At 34.6% G+C, this 11,052-nt stretch overlaps 1 protein-coding gene across 1 annotated transcript; it reads right to left on the reverse strand.

The window, feature by feature from the left end:
• Positions 1 to 1,064: 1,064 nt before the first annotated feature.
• On the reverse strand, positions 1,065 to 8,354 carry LOC143537832 (DNA-directed RNA polymerase II subunit RPB2-like). The gene is made up of 24 exons (XM_077031510.1): positions 8,256 to 8,354; positions 7,027 to 7,248; positions 6,654 to 6,944; positions 6,305 to 6,567; positions 6,131 to 6,217; positions 5,926 to 6,046; positions 5,775 to 5,819; positions 5,548 to 5,685; positions 5,348 to 5,420; positions 4,514 to 4,590; positions 4,299 to 4,406; positions 4,096 to 4,212; positions 3,857 to 4,012; positions 3,660 to 3,764; positions 3,226 to 3,351; positions 3,055 to 3,132; positions 2,882 to 2,977; positions 2,684 to 2,799; positions 2,517 to 2,586; positions 2,388 to 2,441; positions 2,167 to 2,313; positions 1,796 to 2,095; positions 1,305 to 1,727; positions 1,065 to 1,216 (listed from the first exon to the last, which is right to left on the reverse strand). Exons 1-23 carry the CDS (start codon positions 8,340 to 8,342, stop codon positions 1,530 to 1,532), a joined length of 3,075 nt encoding a protein of 1,024 aa, XP_076887625.1. The 5' UTR covers positions 8,343 to 8,354; the 3' UTR covers positions 1,065 to 1,216; positions 1,305 to 1,529.
• Between the last annotated feature and the right edge of the window lie 2,698 nt (positions 8,355 to 11,052).

Raw genomic sequence — 11,052 nt, forward strand, 5'->3', positions numbered from 1 at the left:
CATTTAGTATTAAATATTTGCAAAATAATTATGACAATACGATTCTTGAGTGTGGCTCAATAAACGATCCAATTATGAACATAACATACATGCTTAATAAATCAAATTTAATTACTAAATGTTTAACATATAGTTAACCCTATTGATCGTGTAGTCTTTTAAATAATCTCAACTATAAACTATTGACAAATAACATGAAATGTGATACGTCTGTTCACGATCCCATCTTTTAACATATTTACTCCCAACGTGCTAAAAAATGTTTTTGGCCGGAAAAATAAAACATTTTCGTCTCAAATCTCTTTGTAACCTTAGATCGGACCTTCAAGAACCTAATTATTGAGGTCATCAGAACCCTAATAGAACCACCGTCCGAGTCAATTGGTGATGCTCAAGTGGCAGTGGTTAGTTGGTGTTGAGTCGGTGATTTTAATGTTCATGTTGAACTTTTCAGCAAAAAAAGGTTAGAGTTTTCCGATCAAAAAGGTTTTTCTGGCGACCAACGACTTACGACGTTAGGATTTTGTTAGTCGCGGATCTTTGGAAACGAATGTATTAAAAGACGGGACTATCAGCAGACAATTCTTTAGTTGAGACTGGTTTTTGACAATCATCAATAGTTTGGATTTTTTAAATCTAATTTTCTAAAAATAAAAAATGAACACATGATCTAGACAAGCTATATGTGTGTGTTGAGGGTATTCAAGGTTAGGGTGTTCAAAAAATCCGAATCCGAAATAGTGATTGAACATCCGAACCCGAATTCGTTTCCGAATCCGAAATAGTGAAATCCACTATACACTATACGAAATGTTCGGATATCGTATATCCAAAAACTCCGGATATATAGTTTTGAACACCTTGAATCAAGGTTATACTTGATATACATAGTGTTGAAACATATTATTTTGATCTTGATCATGGACGTTAGTGAAGGGCTGGTCGAAGAGGGTGGTTTTGTAAAGGCTGAAGATGTTGACTGTAGGGTTATAAATCATTAGTCAAATAAAGTTACTGTCCATAAAACACATAACAGTCATTGTAATTCTAACTGTAAAGTTACTCTTTCAGAAGCCCAGGTACACATACCCACGTATCAAGCGCCTTTCTTCTTGCTATCTTTTGCTTGTTTCACGTCTTTCGTAAGCATCCTAGGCGCAATCGCCATTGACATAAGCTCCTGGAACAGCAGTTTACACGCGTATGGAATATGCACCTGCATATACATTCAATAATATACGTTGAGTCGACTTGTGTCTAAAAACAGAATAACTAAATGAAGAAAAACCAAACCAACAACTCACCTGAACGATATCAGTTTTGTTCTTGCAGCCTCTACATTCGAAAGAGTTCTTTTTAAGATTAGCAACCGCAATCAACCCACACCGTTCACACACATGAACCCGATACGCATCACTCTGGTCAAACAACCGTTCCTTGAGAAAATGAGCAGCACCATGAGCAATCATACAGTCTCGTTCCATCTCCCCAAACCGCAGCCCACCGTCACGTGATCGTCCCTCAGCTGGCTACCTGGTAAGAATCTGAACCGGGCCCCGTCCACGTGAATGGATCTTGTCATCCACCATATGCTTTAACCTCTGGTAGTATGTGGGCCCGAGGAATATCATAGCCGGAAGCCTCCGACCCGTATGACCATTGTACATTGTCTCGAACCCACGCATCTGGTACCCACACTTGTGTAACGCCTTACTGATATTATCCACCTGCCACATCATCAACGCCATGCCATTAACATCTTAATTAGAACCAAATAATAAAAGTAATGACTTACAGTAACGTCTGTGAAGGGCGTGGCGTCTCCTTCTTTGCCCATATGTGCAGCAACTTTCCCCATGATACACTCGATAAGTTGACCGATAGTCATACGGGACGGGATAGCGTGCGGGTTGACGATAATATCGGGAGTGATGCCTTCAATGGTCCACGGCATGTCTTCTTGCGTGTAAGTCATACCCACGGTTCCCTTTTGGCCGTGTCTACTACTAAACTTATCTCCAATTTGGGGTATTCTTACGGATCTTACTCGCACTTTCACGAAACGTAGCCCGTCTGCATTTGTAGTCAGCAGTACCTGTAGGTGGAAAACAGACGGGTCAAGAAATGTTCAAAACGGGTTGACCCAGCAAGAAGACGGGTGCTTACCTGGTCAACCATTCCATTTTCACTGTGACGTAAGCTTGTGCTGTGATCGCGACGAGTGTAACGCGAGGCTTGACCTTGAGCAGCATCATCTTGAGCTATTGGTGTTGTTTTCCCGATTATTACATCTTCACCTCCAACTCGTGTTCCCTATATTATAACGATTAATGTTTTTAGGAAAATAAGAGAGTAGAATTTGATTATTTAAAAAACTGAGCACTCACAGGAGGGGCTAAACCGTCATCATCCAATTTATCGTACGAACCATGCCTCATACCCTGTAAAATTTAATTATAAAGTGTTCAAAATCGACCCGTTTAGACATAAACAGGTTAAGAAAAAATGAAGGTTACCATGGTATTAGCTCTATCGGGTCGGCCAAAATCTTCTTTCACAAGTGTCCCCATTTTCTTTTCTTCATCTCTGAAAAAGAATTTTAAAAAGATAAAAGAAAAATAAAAAAATGCATTAATAAAATGTTTTATAAAACAGAACAGAATAACAGGTAGACTGAGAGCACCTGTATGAGCGGAAGAAAAGTGATCTGAAGAAGCCACGGTCTATTGATGATTGGTTCATAATAACCGAATCTTCTTGGTTGTATCCAGAATAACAGGAAATCGCCACAATTGCATTCTAAAAAGGAGACTTTTTAGAAAAAGTATTCACAGGCATATAATCTAGAACACTTTATTATTATATACATTAGAATACTTACAATGCCAGCTGGAAGTTGTCTAAAGTGCAAGTGCTCCATTGCTCGAGTAGTCACAAGTGGTTTTTGAGGATAGTAAAGAACATACGCCAATGTATCCTAAAACAAACATAATTGCAACTAAATTGTAAGAAAATAATCGCTTTTTGTAAATAAGATAAAAACTTGTTTCGTACCATACGAAATTGGAAGTTGGTGACATAAATACCCATAGCTTGTTTTCCCATGGCTGATTGGTATGTGTTACGTGGAGACTGATTTACAAATAAAATAACAAATTATAGTCATCTAAATAAAATCGTTGTGCTAAATAAATTATAGTTTCAATGTAAAAAAACTATAATTACCTGATTGTGGTCAGGAAAGGGTATGATAGATGCACAAACACCCAAAATTCGTGAAGGATGGATTTCACAATGAGTGTAAGTAACCGAATATGATTCATCAGGATTTAGCCTCACGCTTACAAGATCCTACAGAAAATAAAAAAAATGCATTTTTATTAAACAAATAATACACCAAGTATGTTTAATCTATTAGCCTCACGCTTTACAAGATCCTCCCATTAAAAACATGCAATTTTTAAACATACCCCACTCACAATTTTATATATACAAAATAAATTTTTTAAAAAAAGATTAAATAATAATTGTTTGTCAGTTAAAACCATTATGTGTTTTGAGTGAAAAGTTAGTGAATGCCCCGCCTCCACCTATGTGGCGGTAATTTTAGTTAGTGAAAGCCCCTCCACTACACATGGTCTAGGTGTCCCTCTACTTACATTTATGGTCATGGAAATCATAGTAGTCTCCTCTTCTTCTGTATCAATATATTCAATGAATCCCTTTGACACAAGATCATGCCACCCGCCATCTTCTGGTGTTTCCTGTATACAAGCAAGAAGTTAGTATTATTATTACCACTGCTATTATTATCCTAAACGAGCTAAATGTCAAGAAACTAAAATCCTATTATTACCCTTTGTTGCAGCTTTTGGATGTCTTTCTTTTTTATTAAAAGCCTTTGCTTCTCAACAATGAAAAGTGGACGACTGCAACGACCATAATCCGTATAAATTCGAAGTTCTTTCAAACGAATATCTTGAACAACGCCAACTTCCGTGTTCACATCAACCTAAAAAATAACAATAATTTATGACAAAAGATACCCACAAATCTTTGACCACGATAGATTACATTATTGATATTGATACTCACTCGTCTTCTTAATCTCCTCAAGGTTCTAACCAACATGTCGGGATCACGATGAATTCCGACCCACAAACCGTTGACAAAGATTTTTGTAGCTTGTGGGATGACAGCAGGAGATATTTCCTACAAGTGTAGCAAATAAAATTATAGAAAAGGAAAATAGTAACAAAAATTAATTTTATTATTTCAAAAAACTTAATGATGTTTACCTCGAAATTCTCTGTGCCCCATTCTTCTAAAAACTCAAGAATTGGGTATGCAGCTGATCCAACAGTTATGTAAACCATTAATGCAAGGTTTTTCACCAGCCCACATGCCTATAAGAACAGCAAAATAAAACTAAATCAGTGTGTGTAACTTGATAATATTATTATTTACTAAATTTGTATGCATTAGTATTAAAAGTTAAAGATCTCAAACTCACCTGTCCTTCAGGGGTTTCGGCTGGACACATCATTCCCCATTGTGAGTTGTGCAGTTGTCTCGGTTTTGCCAATTTTCCTGTTTTGAAGCATTAAAACAAAATTAAAAACCAGTTAAATACAAAAAAGGTGATCCTTGCGGTTTGCCCATATTACATGTTTATTCCCTACCATTCCATAATTACACTGGTAGTCCCTATTGTTCACCCAAAGACCTAGCATAACATAAATGGTCCTTGGAGCAGCTAAAGATTAACTTTTCTGTAAAAATCTAATAAAAAGACCAAAATACCAACCATTTAAAAACAAAATGAAGTTGTCTAAATAATAACTTTATTATTATGTTACATTTGGGATGAATGGTAGGGACTACCGATGTAATTTTATAAGGGGGTGTTGGAAGTTATTGATTAGGAGCTGAATTAGTAAACCGATAAGTTGAGGGTTTAATCAGCTCACATATAAGAGATGGTGATGAAGAAAATCATAGAAATGAGAAAGATTGATTTGAATTAATTAGCAAAGATAATTCAGAGTTTTTATTTAGTTTCTAATTTTTAAGAGTTCACATTTGAGTCAAGTTAGGTAGCTTTTCTGTCAAGTTGCTGTAATACACATAGAGGCTTTAGGGTCAATGTAATGTGTGGTCTTTTGTTCTTAATAAAATTTAAAACGTGACTTATCACCAAAATCATGTATTCAAGTGAGTTTGCTCGATCGAATGTTCCCAACAATGTGGGGACTAAACATGCAATATGAGCAAACGACAGGCTAATTATGATATCCTAAATCATCAAAGATCCAGAAAAAAAATGTTATAAAAATAATAAGCTTACCTTCACATCCTATAGGCGAATTTAATCTTCTCAAATGTGACAAAGTAGAAGCATATGTCAAACGATTCAACACCTGTAGAATTCATTGGCCATATGTAAGAAAAAGAATTTTAAACCACACACACCTCATAGAATGGCACACACCTCATAAAATGGCACTAATGTTATAATAACAAGAAAAAAGGGTAAAAGAAACATGCCTGTGAAACACCAGCCCTTGTACCAGCTGCATTCGCTTGCCCCCAGTTCCCAGTGGCAAGAGAATATTTAAGACCGCTTGTAATAGTTTTTGCTTTAATTGCAAATTGCAGATTAACATCCTTCCCATTATCCACACACTACAAATTTATGAAACAAGATCATAGCAATGTAATAACTAGCAAACAATACGCATTTAATGAACTTAAAAATATAAATTTTTAGTTACCTTTTGTACATATCCTCTTACATCTCTCGTTAACTTCCAAAAAAGCTGCAAAAAAACACGCGATGACAATTTCATATACACTGATACCTACTACTACTACAATAATCCAGCATCTAAAATATTAAAAACATTTTAAGACAACAAAACTCACCATTCTAAATAGGCCACCAAGCAATGGACCCGCAAGATCAAGCCTCTTGTTGCCGTAATGATCCCGATCATCTTCAGCCCTCCGTCCAAGAGCACATAACAAAAGACGGTGGATAATGTATCTAATAACAGTAAAAAATGTTACTTGTACATAAAAATAGAAAGAAAAAGGATTAACGATATTATTAACTAAAAATGAAGATTACCCAAAATAGTATGCCTTCTTTGTTTCACAATATTCTTCAACTCCCACATGAGGAAGCATTTCTTTTTGAAGAATATCACGAGCGTACCTATGAGTTAAAAAGAGTTATAAATACAAAAAAGTATAATAATGATATTGACCTTATTATCTAAGACAATATTAACAAAGAACATACTTTATTCTCTTTTCTTTGGTGACACCAACAGTTGATCCTCTTTTTCCAATATAATCTAAGGCCACTTGCTGATTTTGTATAACAAATGCTTCTTCCAATGAAGGACGCAGCAACTCCATCATTTGAGTGTCAGCAAAATCATAACATATGTGCTCTAATATATCTTTATCAGCAACAAATCCCAGTGCTCGAAACACAATAATAATAGGAATCTCAGTTCGAATATATGGAAGTGTAGCACGGATATATTGACCTGAAGAGCCCTGCAATTTCAAAATACATTTGAGACTAGTGTATCAAAGATAATCATAATAATAATAAAATTCAACACTTGATTGATATATCATACCCCTTTGGCACTGGTCCTAGCAAGCATGCGGACAAACATGGCACTAGGTGGCCTATTTTGAGATTCTGCCATTGAACGAACTTCTGCCACATAAGCATACTTGTTCGGCTGTCTCTTTTTAAACACATATACATGATTGCTGCTCATTTTCTCTTGAGCAATTAAAACCTTTTCACTCCCATTGATGATAAAATATCCACCTTGATCGTATGGACACTCTCCAAGCTCGGTCAAGTCCTTTTCGGAGTTTTGAAATAGTGTACAGTAACTTGACCGTAGCATAATCGGAACCTAAATTTGTAACAATATTAACAACCACGTAAACTTTCGCAATTCAAGATTTCAAGGTAATAATTATTTCATTTTAAAGTACCTTTCCAATAAAAACTTTAGCAAAATCCTGAGTTTCTGTGACTTCTTCACCATCATGGCCTTTCTTGATAGCCCTTTTTGTTACATCAACATACAACGGTGCAGAATATGTTAGATTTCTTAGCCTTGCTGCTTTTGGAAACAGTGTGGCGGTTTCTCCGTCTGATTCAGTCATCATCGGTTTACTCAGATAAATCTGACCAAAGCTGATTTTATAAATAGTCTGCAAATGAAAGAAGACACATACATCAGACACACAAGTGACACAACATAAAGATATGCTTTTTCTTGTTTACTGCCTAAAGAAGTGAGTATTTATTTTCAGTTGTAATAAAAACGGACAATAAACAGCCTCTAAAACCTGAATTCCAGAAATATAACCTAATCCTAAGGGGCATCACAATGTGACAATATGCAGCAATTAGTTCGCTTCAATATTATTCCCATTCTTAATCAAACCCTTATATCATTGTCAACTTCATACTATTCAATTTCAATACGCCAACTAAAACCGACACAATCAAAATATAAAATCTCTTCCCATTCTATGTCGTTTCAAGCTTTTTATCAATCCGATTTCAAGTAGCTCACAAACAGCTCGCCTCATTTTGCACCCCTAACTGTCCTCAAGTTTTCATAATTCAACTACGAATTCCACAATCACATTAGTCAAAATTCATCCATTCAAACTAGTGTTGCACAATCTTCACCAAATTCAAAACCATAATTTTAAGGATCCAAAAGGAATCAACGGACAAATGTCAGCTCATTTATTATTTATTAATTAAACTGTATACATTTTTTACTATTTTGAAGAAAAAAAAAACTTAACAAGCCAAGCTTAAAGCTCGCTCGAGCTTGGGTATGCAATGCGATATTAACACATAAAAGTCCAAAAGAGTTTAAAACTTAAAAAATTGAGCCTAAATAAACTTCACATACAAGGCTCGAGCTTGGGCTCAATAACTAAACGAGCTTTATCTAAAGTTCAGGCTCCCCGCTCGTTTCATGCTTTTTATCTCTACGATTTCGAGTAGCTCTCAAATAATATAATTTTCGTCACATCGTTTAGTGCTCTTTTATCTAAATCTCGAGCTCGGCTCATTTACTATGCATTAGTTAAATTATATACACTTACTATTCGCGCCCCTAATTGTCTCATAATTCAAGTATTAATTCTTCCACAGTCACATTAATCTCAAAACCCTAGTTTTAATCGAACGAACGGACCTCTGCAAAATCGGGTTGGTGACCGGAATTATGCTGGGATTCGGGTCGGATCTCGATATCAGCAGACTCGTCAACGATTTCCTGCATTGTGTTCTGAATAAACTCGTCGTGAAACAGGCAAATGACGACACTATTTGTAAGGTTGGTTTGAAAATCAAGATCGGAGAAACGGGTTTAGAACCGACTGATTCTGTAGGTTCGGAATCGGTTTCTAACCGGCCAAAAACTGAGCGTAACCTAAGCGAAACCAATCTTAAACTAGTCAAAAAACCGGTTTCAACCCAAATCGAAATCGATCATAAAATGTGTTCCAAGCTCGTTCTCCCCGACAGTTTTTGAACCAAGTTCGTCAGTTCCGTGGATTTTTGTGGGCTTACCAAAAACGTCGGCAACGATGGTTTTTTAATTGCTTTTGTCGTCGTTGACGAGTTTTAACAATTGGAACACATGGCAGGCTTTTGATTAGTTGTTAAAACTTGTCAGTGTGATTACAAATGTATCGCCGCCATCAACGAGTTTTGTATGGACATTTTGGGAATGTTCAAATAAAATAAGGACAAATAGGGGTTGTCTCTCCTTCAAAGCTTGTTTTTTTTAAACTAAGATTTGTTTCACATAAGAATTTTAATTTTACGGTTGAGTCACTCTAGAGCTACTTTGAATAAACAAACTCGGGCTTCATTTAGCCTTGTCGCCCAATTGTAAGTTTTAGAATGGTAGGTTAAACTGCAATAATAAAGTGTCACAAATGTTGAATAAACCACAATAACAATCAATAAACAAAATAATAATAATAGAAATCATTCGAATAACAAAACTCTAAACCAAACAAACTAAAATCAAAAAGTAATTCAAAGACGATTTAAGATATTGAGAATGATTATGATATTAAATGAAATATGATGAAGTCACATAAACGATTTGAAGGCAAAATGCACACCCTACAGCTCGTCATCTTTTTTTCCTTTTATAACACTGAATCATATTGCATAAGCCTCGAGGCCCATCACCAACTCTAGCAAGCACAAGCCCAAACTCCTCTCATCTTTAGCCCAACTTGTGTTTGTCCATATTGCTCTCAAGGTCCAATCCAACATACAAAATAAACACATTATATTAGAATTCAGGGGCGGACCTGCCTTGAAGGCAGGGTAACCCTCGCTATCCCTCAACTTTCGTCTGCTAGTGTAAAATTATCTTTTTTCGGTTGATTTTTACATTTCGTTACCCCTAAAAATATATAGTGCTACCCCTCGTCAACATCGGAACTACATGAAACTACATCAGATAATTTTTTTTCCAGATCTACACAATAGTTGCAGGTTTATCTTATGGAAAAGTGTTGTGAAGAAGATAAAAGATAGTGTTATAATAATACAGTCAAGCTAACTAGATGTCTATGGTCTAGACCTATAGTGGTTAATGTCAGTATTTATTTTCCTTTTCAAATATTTATTTGTTTTCTTAAATATAAAGAATAATACTAAACAATATCAGAATATTAATATATTAATTTATAAATTAACATAAGGTTTTTATTTAATACATGCCTTTTCTTTTTTAGTTATTTATACTTTATTCTTTTATTATTTAATTTAGTTAAAAAAATGTTTGGATTTTAAGTTTCGACATTCTTCTATTATGTTAGTTTATTTACATCACTAATCGAATAAACCAAAAGAATATCATTACTAATCATCATTTTAAGTTGAAGTTTTTAATACGGTTTTGGATGGGTAAATTTAAAAACTTGAAAATAGATTTAGTAAGGTCTCGACTGGTTTGTTAGAAAATATGATTAAATTCTTGTGATTCCTTTTTTAATTAAGTTTGACATGTCCAAGATGGTTGTATTTTCTAATATTTATTTGAATGATTTTAATCATGAAGAAAGATGGTGTATTTCGGATGAACTTATGACTTTCTGTCACACTTTAAATGAAGATGGTAAATTTGTAAAATTTGGTGAATGTGTGATATTGCTCTTCTAATGGTGGAAACCGGAAAGCACGTCAATTTTCCTTTGGTTTATCGAACATTAAAGCTAACGTTGGTTTTACCAGCTGCAACCGCAATCGTTGAAAGATGTTTTTTAAATATAAAGCTTATCAAGACAAATTTGCGCAATTGAATGGGTGATGAGTATTTGAACAATGCGTTAGTTTGTAAGATCGAAAGAGAAACTTTTGATAAATTAAAAGAAGATGATGTAGTCGCTCAATTTCAAGCATTCAAAAACCATTAGGGAAACATATACCCAATGCGCTTAAATTTATTTCTTATCGTGTTTTTATTTTAGTTTCGTTTACATTATATGAAATACGATAAAAAAAAATTTAAACTTTACCCCTGAGATTTTAGTCTAGATCCGCCACTGTTAGAATTAGAACTAATATTATTGTCAAACAACTATAAACACTTGAATACCAACAAATAAAACTAATAATCTTATTTATATTTTCCAGTATCATTTACTATTGAACTGAAGCATCCACATATTTCAACATAAAGCCTTTAGTTTAGTTATAAACATATATATTATAATCTTTTTTGATAGACATGTTACTACTTACCAGTGGATGCGTGTTATATACATTTTCTTTTATGTTAGTTACTTATTAACTGTGCTGATTTAAATACGATATTTATTATTTGATTGGTTATGGTATTTTGTAGGTTATTGGAAAAGAGTTCAAACAATATATATCTATACTCTTCAATAAAAGAATACTATTATGTGTCATTTGTCACTCTCTCAACCATCCTTACATTTTTAAACCCATTTTATTGTTTGGAT

Source organism: Bidens hawaiensis, unplaced genomic scaffold (assembly GCF_021521415.1).
Source record: "Bidens hawaiensis isolate Kalapana, Puna unplaced genomic scaffold, B.hawaiensis_p1.1 tig00011408_1, whole genome shotgun sequence".
NCBI classification, from domain to species: domain Eukaryota; kingdom Viridiplantae; phylum Streptophyta; class Magnoliopsida; order Asterales; family Asteraceae; genus Bidens; species Bidens hawaiensis.

What these genes read in the sequence shown, in the direction of transcription:
- LOC143537832 (XM_077031510.1), bottom strand. Translation starts at nt 8,342, where the DNA reads ATGCAGGAAATCGTTGACGAGTCTGCTGATATCGAGATCCGACCCGAA. An exon ending in CTAAAGTTTTTATTGGAAAG is followed by an intron (nt 6,945 to 7,026) that starts GTACTTTAAAAT and finishes TTACAAATTTAG; the next exon opens with GTTCCGATTATGCTACGGTC. An exon ending in ATGACGGTTTAGCCCCTCCT is followed by an intron (nt 2,314 to 2,387) that starts GTGAGTGCTCAG and finishes GTTATAATATAG; the next exon opens with GGAACACGAGTTGGAGGTGA.